Here is a 20,987-nt window from a genome sequence, read left to right as displayed (position 1 = left end):
TACAAACTGATGTTTTATTCTTCTTAGCGCCTCAAACTAGATTCTGTTCAGACATGTTATAACAAGTTAATATAAGCTTATTTTGTTGAAAAAAAATTGACATCTATAGTTTTGGGATTTTTCTTTGGTTTGTTTGTTTGTTTGTTTGAGATAGGGTCTCCCTCTGTTGCCTAGCTTGGAGTGCAGTGGCATGATCACAGCTCACTGCAACCTCTGCCTTCCGAGCTCAAGCAATCTTCCCACCTCAGCCTCCCGAGTAGCTGGGACTACAGGCACGTGCCACCATGTCCAGCTAATTTTTGTATTAGCCATGGACAACATATCTCACCATGTTGCCCAGGCTGGCCTTGACTCCTGGGCTCAAGCCATTCACCTGCCTCGGCCTCCCAAAGTGCTGGGACTACAGGTGTGAGCCACTGTGCTCAGCCAGTTTTTTTGTTTGTTTGTTTGTTTATAATACACATTTTTAATGAACTTTTTGAATACCCCCTCATATCTCTCTCTCAATTCTTGGAAGGCAAGATTAACAACCTAGTTTAGGTTTGGTGATGTGAAACTTTATCATGGGTGACTCCATTTTGATTCTTAGTCTGATCTGTGGGGGCCTAGTGCAGGAACTTAGTCCAAAACAATAGCCTCCTATAATTTGTATTTAACCTGAAGTACTGTTCTGGATTCAATAGATTCATTGGTGAACAAATGAGACACGGCTTATTACTTCATAGAACTTAGGGAAAAGTAGAGAGATAAATATTAAGCAGCTTTACAAACTGAGGTATGCTCTCTGATGGTGTTATGAGAGCATAATACAGAGACCCAATTGAGACTGGGAGTGGATGGCAGGTAAGGCTTCTCTAAAGTAGTAATATTTCAGCTAAGACCTGAGAGATGAGTAGGAATTAGCCCAGATTGGAATGAGAGGAGGGACATTATAAGCTGAGAGAATAGTATATTGAAGGTCCTGAATTAGAAAAAAACTTGGCATATTCATGTTTGAGGAATAAAGAGACTACTGTGGATGGTTATTAATGTTCAAGAATGAAAGAGACACAAGGTGAGATTCATGAGATAAGCAAAGGCTTGATAAGTTATGGTAAGGAAATTAGAATTTTTTTAAAATCCTAAATACAGTGGATATTATTGGGGAGTTCCTAAGAAAAGAAGATAAGATTAGATTAGTGATAAAATTACATTGATTTGAGATTAGATCTTATAAAAAGATGATTGGTTGCTTAGTAGAAAATGATACTTTATCTCAATATCAATCAGATACTGTGATAAAATATTCTGACAGCTTAAACAGGTAGAGGCTGTGTGGGGAAAACAAAATAGACAAATTTGAGATATTTGGGAGGTAAGATTGACAAAACTTGATAGTAAATTAAATTTGGGGCATGAGAGAGAAGATTAAAATATAGTTTACTTGTCTCTATATTGGAGTCATTTCCTTATGCTACTAAATAATATCAGCAGTCATTGCGTCAAGAAATTTTGACATATTTTGCTTGAGTTCCATACTCACTGTGTATGATTTTCAGCTCTCTGTTCATAATAAATCACATTTCATTTAATGCTTCTTGACTTGTCTGTGAATATTACTTGCTTTCTTTAAAAATTAAATATCAAAAGATAACTGAACACAATAAATCATGATCAATGCAATTACAACAGAAAGATATGGTCAGGCACGGTGGCTCACGCCTGTACCCAGCACTTTGGGAGGCCAAGGCAGGTGGATGGCTAGAGTACCCAGGAGCTCAAGACCAGCCTAAACAGCATGGTGAGACCCCATCTCTACAAAAAATACAAAAATTAGCCAGGTGTGGTAGTGCATGCCCATAGTAACAGCTACTCAGCGTGGAGATTCACTTGAGCCTGGGAGGTTGAGGCTGCAGTGAGCCGAGAATTGTGCATAGAAAGATATTACAAAACATATTGACATTGGAACTGATGTACAAAAGCAATGATGGGTGAAATAACTGGTCCCTTAGCATGAAGGCAGTGGTACCAAACTGTACTGATATTCATTGTATTCTTCATTGTCACACACAGTAAAAATGAAAAGCCAGTTTCACTTAGGACTGTCCTTGATGAAGCAGTTGCTCTTTATATGCTCATTTTGTCACATAAAATACAGAAACTATGTGTACGTAATGTTTAGAATTTTATAAGGAGCAAGGACTAATGCTGCATACTAAAATACAATGGTGGTCTTAATAAAAAAAAATTGTGCAATTGAGTTGTGAACTGACCTAGCGACTTTATTCAGAAAATGACATCTTTACATGAAAGAAGTGATAAACAAACTACAGTAATTCAGACATGGGTATTTGGCATATTGGCAAAAATAAATAGAATGCGCCTGTCATTTTAGGAGAACAATTGACATTATTTGTTACCAAGGATAAAATTTAAGCTTCTAAGTAAAAAATCAGAAATTTGAAAAACTTTTACCAACCATTGTGAGTATGAAAACTTTCCAACACTTAAAGGCTTTCTGATGTATGTGAGGTTTTTTTTTTATGTTATTTAATGCAATGTGTTAGCATTTTAAAGATCTGTGTAAGTCAGCAAACAATTATTTTGATGAATGCATAATGTTACAAAATCATGTATAGGTGAAAGATCTATTCAGAGCACAAGACTTTAATGTAAGGAGTACAAAATGTTTACTGATAGGCTTTCATATTTCGTACTGCAACTCATCTTTAAGAAACTACCTCTTGCTGGGAGCTTGACGTTGGGTACACGTGGACATAATCTTTATGGCAGACACTGGAGACTACCAGAAGGTGGCAGCAGGGAGCGGAGAAAGGGTTGAAAAACTATCGCGTACTATACTCTTTCCCTGCGTGATGGATACAATTGTACCCCAAACCTCAGCATCATGCAGTATACCCATGTAACAAACCTGCACATGTGCCCCCTGAATCTAAGATAAAAGTTGAAATTTTAAAAACTACCACTTGTTGCCTTTTATTGTAGTGTCAACAGTTATCTGAAAAAGATATTAAAACACTCTTTTTACCAATTACATATACATAGGAAGCCAGATTATCTTCATATATTTCAACCAAAAAAGAATAGCGTATGTAAGAATCCAGCTGTCTTTAATTAAGCCAAACTATAAGCAAATTTGCAAAAAAAAAAAAAAAAAGCAATAACACTTTTCTCACCAAATATTTTCTGTGATAGAAAAAAAAATAGATTTTTTTTTTTCTGCTGGGTAGTCTAGGGGAAATTTTTTAAATTTAAATAAAAATATATATATTTTTGAGATGGAGTCTCACTCTCGCCCAGGCTGGGGTGCAGTGGCATGATCTCGTCTCACTGCAACCTCCACCACCTCCCAAGTTCAAGCAATCCTCCTGCCTCAGCCTCCTGAGTAGCTGGGTTTTGACCGTGTTGGGCAGGCTGGTCTCGAACTCCTGACCTCAAGTGATTTGCCTGCCTTGGCCTCCTGAAGTGCTAGGATTACAGGCATGAGCCACCACGCCCAGCCAGAAACTATTCTATATGATACTGTAATTGTGGATACATGACCCGATGCATTTGCCAATAATCATAGAACTATTTTATAGCATATAGAATGAACCTTAATGTATGCATATTAAAAGAAATCATTTAAGAGTCAGAGGATCCTGGCTGGAACACAAAATGTGACAAAATAATCAAACTATATTATAATGTATGAAAGAACCTCACTAAAGAAGGTGTAGAAAAAGGTACTTATATGGGAATGAGTGGAATCTGTAAGACTAAAGGCAAAAGAAAATATACATATGCACTGTACTCTAGTTAATAAAGTTGCTTCTCATGGGAAAGTAGGTTAACAATTCTGATACTGTTATACATGTACACTGCAATTAAATAATTAAGTAAATGTTTGGTATATGGTGGGAACCAAGTATCTTATTGTTGGAGTGGGAGTTTATAAGTAAAGGGAGGAGGGTAGAATGATTCATCTAGTAATGGATTAGAGTTGAGGCACCACATAGGTATTAATTCACATTTAGCTTAATACAGATACAGATGGTTACATACAGAAATATTTATAGGTATGTGTATATAGATGTGCTAGTAAACACATGTGTACACTTGGCCCTCCATATCCATGAGTGCTGCATCTGTGAATTCCACCAACTAGGAATCAGAAAAAAAAATGGAAGGTTACATCTCTAATGAACACCTACAAATGTTTTTTCTTGTCATTATTCCCTAAACAAAACAGAATACCAACTATTTACATAGCATTTACATTGCATTATGTATTCAAAATAATCTAGAAATGATCTGAAGTATATGGGTGGGGGTGGAGCACGGTGGTTCACACCTGTAATCCCAGCACTTTAGAAGGCTAAGGCCGGCGGATTGCTTGAGCCCAGGAGTTCAAGACCAGCCTGGGCAACATGGCGAAACCCAATCTTTACTAAAAGTCAAACAAATTAGCTGAGTGTGGTGGTGAGCCCCTGGGAGGCGGAGGTTGCAGTGAGCTGAGATTGCGCCACTGCACTCCAGCCTGGGTGACAGAGTGAGACTCTGTCTCAGAAAAAAAAAAAAAAAAATAGAATAGTTTCACCACCCTAAAAAATATCCCATCCTTCACCTATTCAATCTTCTTCTACCTCCCCTCAATCCGCTTGCAACCACTGATCTTTTTACTATTGCTATAATATTGCCTTTTCCAGAATGTCATATAACTAGAATCACACAGTATGTAGCCTTTTCAGACTGGCTTATTTCACTTAGCAATATGCATTTAAATGTCATACATGTCTTTTTGTGGCTCAAGAACTCATTTCTTTTTATTGCTGAATAATATTCCATTGTATGGATGTACCACAGTTTGTTTATTCATTTAACTATTGAAAGATATCTTGGTTGCTTCTAGTTTTTGGAGTTAGGAATAAAATTGTTATAAACATTTGGGTGTAGGTCAGGCGTGGTGGTTCATGCCCGTAATCTGTAATCCCAACACTTTGGGAAGCTGAGGCAGGGGGATCCATTGAGGCCAGGAGTTAAAGACCAGCTTGGGAAAAATAGTGAGACCTTGTCTCTACTAAATTTGTGTGTGTGTGTGTGGGAGTTTCACTCTTGTTGCCCAGGCTGGAGTGCAATGGCGCGATCTCAGTTCACTGCAACCTCCGCCTCGCAGGTTCAAGCGATTCTCCTGCCTCAGACTCCCGAGTAGCTGGGATTACAGGCACGCACCACCACTCCCAGCTAATTTTGTATTTTTAATAGAGAAGGGGTTTCTCCATGTTGGTCAGGCTGGTCTTGAAATCCTGACCTCAGGTAATCCGCCTGCCTCGGCCTCCCAAAGTACTGGGATTACACGCATGAGCCACCACACCCAGCCCTCTACTAAAATTTTTTTAAAATTAGCTGAACTTTTTGGCATGTGCCTGTGTTCTCAACTACATGGGAGGCTGAGGTGAGAGGATTGCTTGAGTCCAGAATGTTATATATATATGTGTGTATATATACATGTGTGTGTATATATATGTTTGTGTATATAAGTGTGTGTGTATGTGTGTGTGTGTGTGTGTGTGTGTGTATATATATTTTTTTAGACAGAGTCTTGCTCTGTCACCCAGGCTGGAGTTCAGTGGTACAATCTTGGCTCACTGCAACCTCTACCTCCTGGGTTCAAGCAAATCTCCTTCCTCAGCCTCCTGAGTGGCTGGAATTCAGGTGCACCTCACCACGCCAGGCTAATTTTTTTGTATTTTTGGTAGAGATGGGGTTTCACCATGTTGGTCAGGCTGGTCTTGAACTCCTGACCTTGTGATCCGCCTGCCTCGGCCTCCCAAAGTGCTGGGATTACAGGCATGAGCCACCGCACCCAGCCCTCACAAGTAATATTTCAAAGGTAATTTTTTGGGTTTTATTTCCATGATAATTATGTCTGCTGTGGGGAAGACTTATGCTTTCAAAGAATTTTAATATTTAAATCAATGGGAAGAGAAAACCAGGCAGTGGGATGGGTGTGCCATATCTAAATCACATTATGCTAGTTTGTTTTGCAATGGTGTTTTCATTTTTTCTCAGGTATGCCAGCCATATAATTATTATTAATGATATGTTACATTTTTATTCTCTAAAATTATGTCACTCATTTGCCAAACATTTACTGAGTGCTTGTGCAAGAGAAAGGAAGGGAAAGTGACATTCATTTTTCTATTTGACACATATTTATTGAGCCTATCTTGCAAAGAGCACTTTGCAAGAAGACTGGGGTACAACTTTAGACAAAATCTATATGGTCTCTGTCCTCAGGGAGTTTACAATCTCATGAAAGAGCGAATCTTTAAACAGTTACACAAATTACTCTACTTAAATTCTATGAAGGAAAGGAATGTTACGAGATGTGTCATTATAGAAGTAACTTTCAATACTTTTCTCACCTAATTATCACAATCACTGATGTAGTTTACAAATGAGGAAAATGAGGCTGAGACTGAACTACATGCCAAGGGCCCAAGAGCAAGTAAATCCTTGCAAGTAAAAAACAGAATGTCTAATTTAGGTCTATGTCATTCTAAAGATCATGCTTGAAAACACTGTATTGTAGCCTAAATTTCATGAAACTGTGAGGGACAGACCTTATTTTGATTTTATTAATAAGAAAACTAGTGCTGAGAGGAGCTAGAACTAAAATCTCTTGAACAATCCCCTTATTTTTCTATTATGTTATAAGCTTCCTCAAAACTTGTATAGTTTGTAAGTTTGATGATACAAACAAACCATACATGGAGAAACTGAATAAATTTTTTGTACTTTAAAAAATATAGGATTGTTGTTGAAACAAGCTACCATTAAGCAAAGTACTTATATTTTAACACAATTCTGGCAAATGCCTTACATCTCTCCTTTGCTGATTTTGTTATTTTTCTGTTAATCGCATATTTCATTGGACAAGTCTATTGCTATGGGTCAGAATAAAGAAGGAAACAGTTCTTCAAACAAGCAAACTCACTCTTCATCAAATTATTTTGTGGAGGAAAGTTTCCTGATCAGGGGCAGTGGCCTCACGCCTGTAATCCCAGCAGTTTGGGAGGCTGAGGCGGGCGGATCACTAGAGTCTAAGAGTTTTAGACCAGTTTGGGCAACATGGCGAAACCCTGTCTCTACAAAAAACACAAAAATTAGCTGGATGTGGTGGCGCGCGCCTGTGGTCCCAGCTACTCGGTAGGCTGAGGTGGGAGCATCACCTGAGCCTGGGAGGCTGAGGCTTCAGTGTGCCAAGATCGCACCACTGCACTTCAGCCTGGGCGACAGAGACCTTGTCTGGAAAGAAAAAGAAAAATAAAAAAGGTACCAATAAAAATTTCAATTTATGTCATTCAGAATTTCACGGATTTTTTTCAGCTATTGCAGATTCTTCAGATGACTCCATCAATGCAATAAGAATCTTGAATTTTTCTTTGCAGAGGAAAAACCGACAACATATTCATCTTTATGTGGGGTGCAGATAGGGAAAAGATTTTTAAAACCACAATAAAAAAAGGAAAGCAAGATTACTTTTATTTAAAAAACCTAGATAGCTCTGCTTAAGCCTTTCTGTTGTCAAGTCGTTTGCAGCAAAAAACAGGGATATGATATAGCAAACAGAAAAAACATGAAAAAAATCACATACATAGTGCAGGAAATATTATTAGTAATAGATTTAGGACAGAATAAATTGCCCAACTGTAGCTTCGTTTATCTTTCTGCTAGAGGATCTGGTGGCCACAACAACTTATGCACATTTTCAAAGAAAGATCATGGACATATTTAATAAAGATTACTTCTCTTTTCTTATTACTATCATTTTGCTTACGATGGAGCACGCAGTAACTACCTTTCTTGCCTTTCTTGAGATTCTCCTTTGGCTGCTTACACAGGAAACCAAGGCGGGGAGTGCCACGGGTGATCTCATGCTGGCATGACGTCAAGAACCCTTGACGTCAGAAGGCGGTTGCCACGGACACCGTTCGCCACCGACGGCAGAGTCGTGAAACCCCATCACTACCACACTCGTCTCCGTTTCGGCCTCTGCAGGGTGTAAGCTGCTAAAGAAGCTTCAACCTTAAGGGGGCCTCAGGGAGAGAGTTGTGCTGCTGCCGCCGAGAGCTCCACCTCCGTGGCTCTGGGTCCGGGGCCCCGGCCTGTGGCGGCGAGCGGCGGCCGCTGGAGGCGAGCGGCGGCTGCAGGCGGCCCGCCCGGGTCTATCTCGCTCCGTGCAGGGCCGGGAGAGGGATCCGCCATATTGGAGCCGGGGCCGGAGGTGCCTTGGAGCCGCGGCGCGAGGCGGGTGGAGGTGGCGGCCCTGGTCTGGATCGAGGAGGAGTCGGCTCTGCCCTGGCCCGCAAGGCTGGGGAGCTAATGAGGCGCTTCGGCTAGTCTCCTCCCCGCCCACTCCCTCCACTTTCTGCCGCCGGGACCCGGCTGGGAGCCGGCTGTGGCAGTGGCAGTGGCAGTGGCAGTGGCAGCGGCAGGATGTTCTCCAAGAAGCCGCACGGGGACGTGAAGAAGTCCACCCAGAAGGTGCTGGACACCAAGAAGGACGCACTGACTCGCCTCAAGCACCTGCGCATCGTCATCGGTGAGGAGCAAGGGGTGGCAGCGCCGAGGCCTGGGTTGCCCGGCCTTCCCTTTCCTGGGAGCCCCTGCGGACTCTCCCTCGGGACCTGGCGCGGTGCAGGAGAGGGCAAATCGTAGCCTCTGCGGAGACGCGGGAGGGTGAATAATTCGGAGAAGCGAAAACTTGGCAGTTGGCAGCACTAATTACGGTTTACGCAGGAATATCTAATTTTGAGTTAATAGTCTGAATTCATTTTTTAAAATGGGTATTACTGTAAAAACTTAGATCTTTAAGACTTTGCGGGGAGACCTGGCATTGTGGATAATGGTGTTTATAGGATATGTTTGCCAGATGACTACTGCCAACCCCACCCAAGTAAAAAGAAAAATAAAATCCTTTCTCAGACAATATAAACCTTAATCTTTCAAGTTTCTTGGCAGATGAAGACAAGGAGGAAGCAGTCACACCTCTTTGGGAAGTGGGTGGTTCCCAAAAAGCTGTGGGAAGGAGCCCCGCCCTTTTGTTAATGCACCTTGTTCATCACTAGTCATTTAGAGGGAGAACTATTATAGGTAGTTTATCTCATCCTTTGCTTCTCAGGAATTGTATATAATTCTATTTTTATTTAATTAAAAAAATTTTTTTGTACCGTCGTCTGCCCTTAAGTTCTGTCTACTGCTGGTAGACCAAACAGTGCTCTAAGTTTTGAATATAATGTTAATCGACTCTTTTGAATACTTAGTCATTTGGTAGGCTGGTAAGGGTTGTTATAATACTTATGGAACTTCTGGTCCAGTAAATGGATTTTTTAGATGAAGACATTTGAGATGAAAAGGAAAGTTATTTTGCCTGTGTTGATACGTAGAGTTAATGGTAGAACTGGCTGAAGAAGATGCATTCATCCAGATGCCTGAATCCTAGTTCAGAGTTTATCTCGAGCTGTCTTCCTGATGCGTATTTGTTTTGGAAAGTGATGTTTATTTAGTGAAAAAAGTAAGTCCCTTATTTGAGGTACATGTTTCTCTAGTCTATTGTTTACTCATACCACCAGGATACCACCAATATTACCCAATATTACCCATTTCTATGATGCTTTACTGTTTACAGTGATTTCACGTAAATAATGATAATCCTTGCAGTAACTCTATAGGTAGGTATTATCATTCTCCATTTTTTACAAACAAAAAAGCTGAAGTTTGGAAACATCAAGTAGTCAGCCAGCTACTAGGAGGCTGAGTCAGAACTGGAACCCAGATTTGTGTCTCTAGTTTTTTTTTTTTATTCTTTCTACATTTATGACAGCTAATCTTTGTCACAAGTAAATTGTATTTATTCCAGTGGAGTAGTAAGAAAGCAGTTAATCCAGTTTAGAGCTATAAAAAGCTCAGTTTTCAAGAAAATATAAAGCTTCTAAATATAGTGGAGATTGTGATCTTTTTGTTTTCATTCTACTTGAGAATTAAGCCATTGAAATAAAGATTTAGCTGAGAATAGGACACAAAGTTAATATGTGAATGCAGGAGAGGGACCACAGGTAATGGCAATTTGAAATTGAACACTTAATGGAGCTTGAAACCTACTTGGGATAAGCTGTAGGTTAGGTAACGGCACAGCTATAAAGTTGAGTTCCAATAAAGTATTGAGATTTCCTAAATTAAGGGCTATACTTTATTTATAGAATGGTTAAGGAATTATTTATATATACTTTTTTGGCATAGAGTTTTTTTCCATCTGGGAGACATGGAAAATTAAAAGATAAATTAAGAGAGAGGTCACACATACAAGGTATTTTGTAGGACTTAGCTTGCTTGGTTTGAAAACAAAACAAATCTTTTATTGTTGTTGTTAATTTTGTTTGAAATACACTTAATGTAATTTCTAAGAAAACGAATGAGACAAAGTAGAATGACAAAAACTAGTGTCTTTTAGAGGTCTGCCAGTCAGGTATTTGATTTTGCAGATGGAAAAGCCACTTTCAGTCTTTTTTGGAAGAAGGTACAGGTTTTAAATAAGGTAAACACAATGAGGAAACTAGTTTGCAGAGTAACTGAGTATTGCCAGTTACACAGGCTTTTGATTTTTGTTTGGTCCCATAGTTCATATGGGACCAAACAGAACTGCTATTCACTCAGGGTACTTATAGGAGGATTCAGTGCGTCCATATGTATGAGAACATAATCATAATTTAAATATCCTCTGTAAACTTTTTTTCCTGGCGTGTGTTCCCACTGTAGGACAATCCAAGTTAAATTTATAGAACTTGACTCTGAGGATTTAGATTTAAATCTGGTATGTTTATTGATATTATTACATACTTGATTTGTAGAAACTAAAGTCAGGGTTTTCTTAAAACAGAAAAAAAAGCCTTGTCTGGTTTCTAAAGCTGTTGTCCTTTCTACCTACCCCCTCTCACCCATTTTACAAGTAATGGTAATGATACTATAAATTAGCACATGTAAATTGGCTAACATAATGTTTGGCATGTAGTGGGTATTGACTAAATGTTAGTTTTGTTTTACTTTAAAGCTAACAGTTCTGTCCTCTTGATGTAAAAATAAAAAGATAAGTGCTTATTTAGCTAAAAATATATTATTTATTGTTAAAGAATTCTGACAGCTTTATTGAGGTATAATTGGCATATAGTCAATTGCACATATTTAAAGTACATAATTGAATAATTTTTACATATGTATATCTCATGAAACTATCATAACAAAGATTTAAAATATCCAATCAAGATAACAAATATAGATAGGGACAATCAGGATAATATATGTATAATCAGCTGGGTGCCGTAGCTTACGCCTGTAATCCCAGTACTTTGGGAGGCTGAGGTGGGCAGATCACGACGTCAGGAATTCAAGACCAGCCTGGCCAACACAGTGAAACCCCGTCTCTATTAAAAATCAGGCATAGTGGCACGCACCTGTAGTCCCAGATACTTGGGAGGCTGAGGCAGGAGAATTGCGTGAACACCAGAGGCGGAGGTTGTGGTGAGTCAAGATCACGCTACTGCACTCCAGCCTGGGCAACAGAGCGAGACTCTGTCTCAGAAAAAAAAAAAAAGAAAAAAAATATGTGCGTGTATATATGTGTATATATATATATATATATATGTAAGTATACATAACCTCCCAAAGTTTTCTCATGCCCCTTTGTAATATCTTTTTCCCATCCCAGTTGCACTCTCCCACCTTTCCTGAGCAACCAGTAATCTACTGTCACCCTTGATTAGTCTGCATTATCTAGGGTTTTATATAAATGGAATTATACAGTATATAAATGGAATTATGCTGTACGATCATTTTATGTTTGATTTCTTCTGTTTTTTTTTTGAGATGGAGTCTCACTCTGTCGCCCAGGCGTGATCTTGGCTCACTGCAACCACTGCCTCAGCCTCTTGAGTAGCTGGGATTACAGGTGCCGCACCACCATGCTAGCCTAATTTTTTTTTTTTTTTGTATTTTAGTAGAGACGGGGTTTCAGTGTGTTGCCCAGGCTGGTTTTGAACTCCTGAGCTCAGGCAATCCACCTGCCTCAGCCTCCCAAAGTGCTGGGATTACAGGCATGAGCCACTGCGCCCGGCCTTTTTTTTTTTATTTCTAGTAGAGATAGGGTTTCACCATGTTGGTCAGGCTGGTCTTGAACTCCTGACCTCATGATCCGCCTGCTTCAGCCTCCCAAAGTGCTGGGATGATAGGTGTGAGCCATCGCGCCCGCCATTATTCACAGTTTTTAAATCCATTCACCTGTTGATGGAAATATGGGTTGTTCTTGGCTGTTACAAATAAAGCTGCTGTGAAAGACCTATGCTTTATTTCTCTTGGATAAATACCTAGGATTGAAATGTCCGGATCATATGGCAGTTGTACATTTAGCTTTGTAAGAGATGGTCAAATTGTTTTTCACCATTTTACATACTCACCAGCAGTGATGAGAGTTCCAGTTCCTACACATATGCACCACCAGCACCAATCAGTATGGCCAGTCTTAATTTCAGCCACTCAGCCACTCTTAAGTGTGTACTGGTTATAATTAGTAGTTCCTTGATACCAAATCTCTCTTTTTTTTTTTTTTGAGATGGAGTCTTGCCCTGTCTCCCAAGCTGGAGTGCAGTGTGCAGTGGCGAGATCTCAGCTCACCTCACCCTCCACCTCCTGGGTTCAAGCAGTTCTCCTGCCTCAGCCTCCAGGTAGCTGGGATTACAGGTGGGCACCACCATGCCTGGCTAATTTTTGTACTTTTAGTAGAGATGGAGTTTTGCCATGTTGGCCAGGCTGGTCTTGAAATCCTGAACTCAGGTGATCGGCCCACCTTGGCCTCCCAAAATGTTGGGATTACAGGCGGGCGTGACCCACTGTGCCAGGCCTCAGATATCTTTTTATTGTACTTGTTTGCCGTTGTATAACTTCTTTGATGAGTTTGTGTTTAAATCTTTTACATGTTTTTTAATTAAGTTTTTTGCTTTCTTAATTCAGTTTTGAAAGTTCTTTAGGCCAGGTGCAGTGACTCATGCCTGTAATCTCTGCACTTTGGAAGGCCGAGGCAGGTGGCTCACTTGAGGTCAGGAGTTCGAGACCAGCCCAGCCAACATGGTGAAACCCCGTCTCTACTAAAAATAACCAGGTGTGGTAGCACACGCCTGTAATCCAGCTATTCAGGAGGCTGAGACGGCAGAATTGCTTGAACCTGGGAGGTGGAAGTTTGCAGTGAGCCGAGATTGTGCAACTGCACCCCAGCCTGGGTGACAGAGTGAGACTCTCAAAAAAGGAAAAAGAAAGTTCTTTATATTCTGGATACAGATACTGTATCAGACACATGATTTGCAAAGTTATTTTTCCCAGTCTTTGGACTGTCTCTTCATTCTCTTAAAGTTTTCTTTGAAGAAGTTTCTTTGAAGAAGCAGAAATGCTTAATTTTTATTGTCTATATATCAATTTTTTCTTTATGGTTTTTGCTTTTTGATTTTGTATCTAAAATCTTTGCCCAACCCATGCTCACAAAGATTTTCTTCTTGCTTTTTTCTAGAAGTTTTACAGTTTTAGGATCTATTTTGCTCTGTGATTCATCTTGAGTTTTAAGCTATGATATGAGGTGGCTTGAAGTTTATGTTTTTGCATTTGATATCCAGTTGTTCCAGCTCTGTTTGTTGAAAAAGACTATCTTTACTGAATTGCCTTTGTACTTTTGCCAGAACTTAGTTTTCCAGAAATATGTGTGGGCCTATTTCTGGACTCTATTTTGTTCCAGTGATCTGTTTATCTTCGTTGGTGCCAGTACCACAGTGTTTGATTACTGTAACTTTATAATAAATCTTGAAATCAAGTAGTGTTGTCCCTCCCACTTTGTTCTTCCTTTTCAAAGTTTCTTTTTTCCCCAAATGCCAGGTCCTTTACATTTCCATATGAACTTTAAAATTTGTTGAGCTTGGTGTGGTGGCTCATACATGTAATCCCAGCACTTTGGGAGGCTGAAGTGGGCAGATTGCTTGAGCCTAGGAGTTTGAGACCAACTTGAGCTTGGACAACATGCTGAAACCCCATCTCTCCAAAAAGGAAAAAGAAAAAGAAAAAAAGCTGAGCTTGGTAGTGTGTGCCTGGGATCCCAGCCACCTGGGAGGCTGAGGTGAGAGGATCACGTGTGCCTGGAATGTCGAGACTGCAATGAGCCGTGATGGCACCACTGCACTCCAGCCTGGGTGACACAGTGACTGACACTCTGTCTTTTTTTTTTTTTTTTTAAAGGTGGTCAATTTCTTAAAAACCCACCACCACCACCACCAAAAAACCTATTGGGATTTTGATTGGGCTTATGTTGAATCTGTAGATCAGTTTGGGAAAATTGACAATATTGAATACACTGATTCATGAACAAGGCGTTTCTCCACCTACTTAAGACTTCTTTAATTTCTCTCAGCAGTGTTTTGTAGTTCAGTGTGCAGGTCTTACACATCTTTTGTCAGACTTATCCCTAAATATTTTCTACTTTGATCTTTTATAAATGTTACCTTTTTATCTATTTCTGATTGGATCTCATATCGGGAAATACCACTGATTTGTGTATATTGAGCTTATGTCCTACAAACCTGCTGAACTGACTTAGTTCTGTTATTTATTTATCTTTTTGAGACAGAGTCTCACTCTGTCGCCCAGGCTGGAGTGCAGTGGCATGATCTTGGCTCACTGCAACCTCCGCCTCCCAGGTTCAAGCAATTCTCCTGCCTCAGCCTACTGAGTAGTTGGGATTACAGGCACACACCACCAAGGCTGGCTGATTTTTGTATTTGTAGTAGAGACGGGGTTTCACCATGTTGGTAAGGCTGGTCTTGAACTCCAGACCTCGTGATCCACCCGCCTCGGTCTCCCAAAGTCCTGGGATTACAGGTGTGAGCTACAGTGCCCAGCAAGTTCTGTTAGTTTTTTGTAGATTCTTTTGGTTATTTTTCATAGAGAATCAGTCTACAAATATAGTTTTACTTCTTCCTTTCCAATCTGGATGCCTTTTGTTTCTTTTTCTCGCCTTACTGAAGTGACTAGAACCTCCAGTATGACATAGACTAGAAGTAATGAGAGTGGGCAGTCTCATCTTGTTCTTGATCTTAGGGGTAAAGCAATCGATTGATTTTTTTTCACTGTATAGTATGATACTAACTGTAGGTTTTTTGTAGATGCCCTTTATCAGGTTTAGAGAGTTTCATTCTATTCCTGGTTGGCTGAGGGTTTCCCAGGAATAGAATTCCCAGGAATCCAACATCAGGAATGGATGTTGGATTTATTGAATGCTTTTCTGTTTCTGTTGATATAAACAGAAGATTTCATCTAAGTTGTCAAATTTATAGGTATAAATTATTCATTATACTCTCTTATTATCCTTTTAATATTATAGGATTCATGTCCGAGTGTAGTGGCTGATGCCTGTAATCCCAGCACTTGGGAGGGCAAGGCGGGTGGATCACTTGAGGTCAGGAGTTGGAGACCAGCCTGACCAACATGCTGAAATCCTGTCTGAACTAAAAATACAAAAGTAGCCGGACCTTGTGGCTCATGCTTGTAGTCCCAGCTACTAGGGAGGCTGAGGCAGGAGAATCACTTGAACCCAGGAGGCAGAGGTTGCAGTGAGCTGAGATTATGCCACTGTACTCCAGCCTGGGCAACAAAGCAGGACTCTCAAATGTGTGTGTGTATGTATATATATAGTAGGACCCATGGTAATGTAATCTTTTTCATTTCTTGTCTGATAATTTGTCTTTCTTTTCCTGATCAGCCTGACTAGAGTCTTACTACTTTTATTGATCTTCTAAAGAACCATCTTTTGGTTTTATTGATTTTTCTCTCTCTGTGTGTATGTGTGTGTGTGTGTGTTTAGGTTCCTTGATATCTGCTTTGGTTTTTGCTATTTTCTTTTTTATTTTTGGAGGCGGGAGGTAGGAGACAGAGTTTCGCTCTTGTCACCCAGGCTGGAGTGCAGTGGCACAATCTTGCCTCACTGCAACCTCTGCCTCCCGGGTTCAAGCGATTCTCCTGCCTCAGCCTTCTGAGTAGCTGGGACTACAGGCGTGCGCCACCCTGCCTGGCTCATTTTTGTATTTTTAGTAGAGTCGAGGTTTTACCATGCTGGCCAGGCTGGTCTCAAACTCCTGACCTCAAGTGATCCACATGCCTCGGCCTCCCAAAATGCTGGGATTACAGGCATGAGTTACCATGCCCAGCAGTCTTTGTTATTTTCTTTCTTCTGCTTAGTTTAGTTTAATTTGCTCTTTTTGTAGTTTCATAAATGGTAAACTGTGGTTATTGATTTGAAACTGTTCTTCTTTCTACTATAGGCATTTAGTGATAAAAATTTTCCCCTAACTAGCATCTCACAACTTAGGATATTTTGTATTTTCATTTTCATTTATTTCCAAAATACTTTCTAACTTTCCTTTTGAGTTTTTTAATCTATGGGTTATATACAAGTCTGTTCTTTAACTTCAAATATTTGTAGATTATTCAGATACCTTTTAGTTATTGATTTCAAATTCAATTCCATTGTAGTTAGAAAACATTATTTTTTGTGACCCGAATTATTTAAAAGTTAATGAAATTTGTTTGATGGTCCAGAGATGTTTTAACTTGATAAATTTCCTTTATGCACTTGAAAGGAATATATATTCTGCTCTTGGTGGGTTAAGTGTTTGAAAAATGTCAATTAGGATGAGTTGCTTGTTAGTGTTGTTCAAGTCTTCTCTGTCCTTAATGAATTTCTGTCTGGTTGTTTTCATCAAGTATTGAGAGAAGAGTGTTGAAGTTTCTCACTGTAATTGTGGGTTTTGTCTATTTTCTTTTGAACTTCTATCACTATTTGCTTCATATATTTTGAAGCTCTGTCATTGGTTGTCTAAACCTTTAGGATTATTTCTTTTTGATGAATTGACTCCTTTATCATTTTGAAATGATACCTTTCTCCCTGGTAATAATCTTTGCTTTGGAATCTACTTTGATATTAATATAGCCATTGCCACTTTCATTTGATTAGTGTTAGCAGGATATATATATTCCCATCTTTTAAATCTACTTGTGTTTTTATATTTGAAGTGGGTTTATATTGTTGGCAGCATATGGTTGGGTCTTTTTTATCTAACCTAATTATGCCTTTTAATTGAGATGTTTGGATAGTTACATTTAACATGATTGTTGATATGGTTAGGTTTGAGTTTGTCATCTTTCTGTTGGTTTTCTGTTTGACCTGTCTGTTCCTTAGTTCCCTTTTTTCTCCCTTCTTTTGAATTAGTTGAGCAAATTTTATGATTCTTTTCCCTCGATTTATTATTTCAGTGATTGCTTTATGATTTATAGTGTACATCTATTTTTGTTTTGTTTTGTTTTGTTTTCCGAGACTGAGTCTTGCTCTGCCACCCAGGCTGGAGTGCAGTGTGCAATCTTGGCTCACTGCAACCTCCGCCTCCCAGGTTCGAGTGATTCTCCTGCCTCAGCTTCCCAAGTAACTGGGATTACAGGCACGCATCACCATGCCCGGCTTATTTTTGTATTTTTAGTAGAAATGGGGTCTCCCCATGTTGGCCAGGCTGGTCTCGAACTTCTGACCTCAGGTGATCTGCCCTCCTCAGCCTCCTGAAGTGCTGGAATTACATGTGAGCCACCGTGCTCAGCTTATGGTATACATCTTTAACTTGCCAGAGTATACACCTTTAAGTGATATTATACCACTTCCCATGTAGTATAAGAACCTTGTAAGAATCTAATTCCATTTCTCCACCCAACCTTTATGCTTTTGTTGTCATATATTTTACTTATCCTGCTATCAGCCATACACTATATTATTTTGTTTAAACAAGCAGTGATCTTTTAAAGATTTTTAAATAATAAAAAGTCTCATATTTACCCATGTAGTACCATTTCCAGTGCTTTTCATTTCTTTGCATACTTTTTATTTATTTATTTATTTTTTTGAGACAGAGCCTTGCTCTGTCGCCCAGTCTGGAGTGCAATGGTGTAATCTTGGCTCACTACTGCCTCCACCTCCTGAGTTCAAGCGATTCTTGTGCCTCAGCCTGCAAAATAGCTGGGATTACAGGCATGTACCACTACACCTGGCTAATTTCTTTTTTTTTTGTATTTTTAGTAGAGATGAAGTTTGCTGTGTTGGCGAGACTGGTTTCGAACTCATGGCCCCAAGTGATCGCCTGCCTGGGCCTCCCAAAGTGCTGGGATTACAGGCATAAGCCACCATGCCCAGCCGATATTTCTATTCAGTATAATTTTGTTTCTGTGTGAAGGACTGCCTTTAACATTTTTTTCTGTGATGATGATCTGCTGGTAATAGATTCTTAAAAAAAATTTTTTTTGGATACATAATTTGTAGGTATTTATGGGATACATGTGACATTTTGATACATGCATACAATATATCATGCTCGAATCCAGGTATTTAGGATATTCACCGCCTTGAACATTTATTATTTATTAGTGCTGGAAACATTTCAAGTCTTCTCTTACAGGCTGGGCATGGTAGATAATGCCTGGAATTCCAACACTTTGGGAGATCAAGACAGGAGAATTGCTTGAGCCCAGGAATTTGAGACCAGCCTGGACAACAATGCAAGATCCTGTCTCTACAGAAAATTTAAAAAATTAGCCAGGTATTGTGGCATGCACTTGTGGTCCCAGTGTTTCAGGAAGCTGAGATGATGGGATTGCTTGAGTCCAGGAGATTGAGGCTGCCTACAGTCAGCTTTGTTCATGCCCCTTCACACTAGCCTGGGCGACAGTCCAAGACCCTGTTTCAGCGGGGGGAAAAAAAGCCGAGCGTGTTGGCTCACACCTGTAATCCCAGCACTTTGGGAGGCTGAGGCTGGTGGATGGCCTGAGCCCAGGAGTTCAAGACCATCCTGGGCAACAAGGCAAAACCCTGCCTCTACAAAAAGTACAAAAATTACACAGATGTGGTGGCAGCCACCTGTGATCCCAGCTACTTGAGAGGCTGAGGTAGGAGGATTGCTTGAGCCCAGGAGGTCGAGGCTGCAGTGAGCCGTCATCATGTCAGTGCACTCTAGCCTGGATGACAGAGCAAGACCCTGTCTCCCAAAAAAAAAGTCTCTTCTAGCTTTTTAAAAATTTTTTTTGAGACGTAGTTTTGCTCTTGTTGCCCAGGCTAGAGTGCAATGGCGTGATCTCGGCTCACTGCAACCTCCGCATCCTGGGTTCAAGCAATTCTCCTGCCTCAGCCTCCCAAGTAGCTGGGATTACAGGCATGTGCCATCACACCCAGCTACTTTTGTATTTTTAGTAGACACAGGGTTTCTCCATCTTGGTAAGCTGGTCTCGAACTCCCAACCTCAGGTGATCCCGCCCTCCTTGGCCTCCCAAAGTGCTGGGATTATAGGTGTGAGCCACCGCGCCCGGCCTCTTCTAGCTATTTTGAGATATACAATATATTGTTAACTATATAGTCACCCTACCATGTTATCAAATGACAGAATTTATTCCTTCTAACTAACTGTATGTTTATATGCATTAGCCAACCTTTCTTTATTCCCCCTCCTCTGTATGTGATGGATTCTTTATGCTTTTGTTTGTCTGAAAAAGTCTTTACTTTGGCATCTTTTTTTTTCTTTTTTTGAGTCGGAGTCTCGCTCTTTCACCAGGTTGGAGTGAGTAGCATGATCTCAGCCCACTGCAACCTCTGCTTCCTGGGTTCGAGTGATTCTCCTACTTCAGCCTCCTGAGTAGCTGGGACTACAGGCACACACCACCATGCCCAGCTATTTTTTGTATTTTTAGTGGAGATGGGGTTTCACCATTTTGGCCGGGATGATTTTGATCTCTTGGCCTTGTGATCCTCCCGCCTCAGCCTCCCAAAGTGCTGGGTTTACAGGCGTGAGCCACTGCGCCCGCCCTTGGCTTCTTTTTTAAAGATACTTTTAGGAGGCCAAGGTGGCTGGATCACGAGGTCAGGAGATCGAGACCATCCTGGCTAACATGGTGAAACCCCATCTCTACTAAAGATACACAAAATTAGCCAAGTGTGGTGGCAGGTGCCTGTAGTCCCAGCTACTCGGGGGGCTCAGGCAGGAGTATTGCTTGAACCCAGGAGGCAGAGGTTGCAGAGAGCCAAGATCTGAGATCGCGCCACTGCACTCCAGCCTAGGCAACAGAGCGAGACTCCATCTCAAAAAAAAAGATACTTTTGTTCTCTTTAGAATTCTAGGTTGATGGCTTTTTTCCCTTTGTTCTCCACTGTCTTCTTGTTTGTATTGTTTCTGATAAGAAGTCTGCTATTATCTGTATCTTACTTTTTATGGAAGATGTCATTTTCTTTTCTGGGTGCTTTTAAGACCTCTTCATCACTGATATTGAGGAATTTGATTATCATGTACCTTGGTTAGTTTTTTTCATATTTCTTGGCTTAAGGTTCATTGAGCTTCTTGGATTTGTGGGTTTATAGTTTTCATCAAACTTGGAAAAATTTTGGTCATTATTTTTCACTTCTTTCTCCCCCTTTACGTTTAGAACTCTATTTACTACCGTATTAGGGAATATTAATATTAGAATATTAAGAAGTATTATTGGTATATTGGAAAGTCTCATAGTTTACTGATTTTTTTTCATGTTTTGGATTTTTTTCCTCTGTGTGTTTCATCTTGGATAGTTTCTATTGCTATGTCTTCAAGTTCACTAATCTTTTCTTCTGCCATTCTGTCTAGTTGATTTTTTATCTCAGAAATTATAGTTTTTATCTAGTTCATCTTGGGCCTTGTTTTATATCATCTATGTGTCTTCTTAACTTTTTGAACATATTGAATACAGTTAAAATAATATAGTTCTCTACTAATTGTGACATCTCTTTCAATTCTAGAATTTCAGTTTATTATCCTCCTTCCTTATCCTGGTTTGTTTTCCTGATTCTTTGTGTACCTGGTAAT

General features: G+C 40.0%; 1 protein-coding gene across 8 annotated transcripts in view; it reads left to right on the top strand.

Annotated features, from left to right (window-relative positions):
- The first annotated feature begins 7,978 nt into the window (after positions 1 to 7,978).
- The window catches only part of RALGAPA1 (Ral GTPase activating protein catalytic subunit alpha 1), a 276,648-nt gene continuing 263,639 nt past the window's right edge, over positions 7,979 to 20,987 (top strand). For 3 of the 8 annotated variants that reach the window (XM_007986497.3, XM_007986498.3, XM_073010933.1), the window contains exon 1: positions 8,003 to 8,587. In XM_007986497.3, coding sequence (XP_007984688.1) covers positions 8,482 to 8,587 — 106 coding nt within the window. In that variant the 5' untranslated portion in view covers positions 8,003 to 8,481. Of the gene's footprint in view, positions 8,588 to 20,987 lie in introns of all 8 variants that reach the window. The other 5 variants (XM_007986490.3, XM_007986488.3, XM_037983898.2 and 2 more) reach the window with 5 other exon arrangements.

This window comes from Chlorocebus sabaeus, chromosome 24, assembly GCF_047675955.1.
Source record: "Chlorocebus sabaeus isolate Y175 chromosome 24, mChlSab1.0.hap1, whole genome shotgun sequence".
Classification (NCBI taxonomy): domain Eukaryota; kingdom Metazoa; phylum Chordata; class Mammalia; order Primates; family Cercopithecidae; genus Chlorocebus; species Chlorocebus sabaeus.
This window is presented reverse-complemented; position numbering and strand designations above follow the sequence as displayed.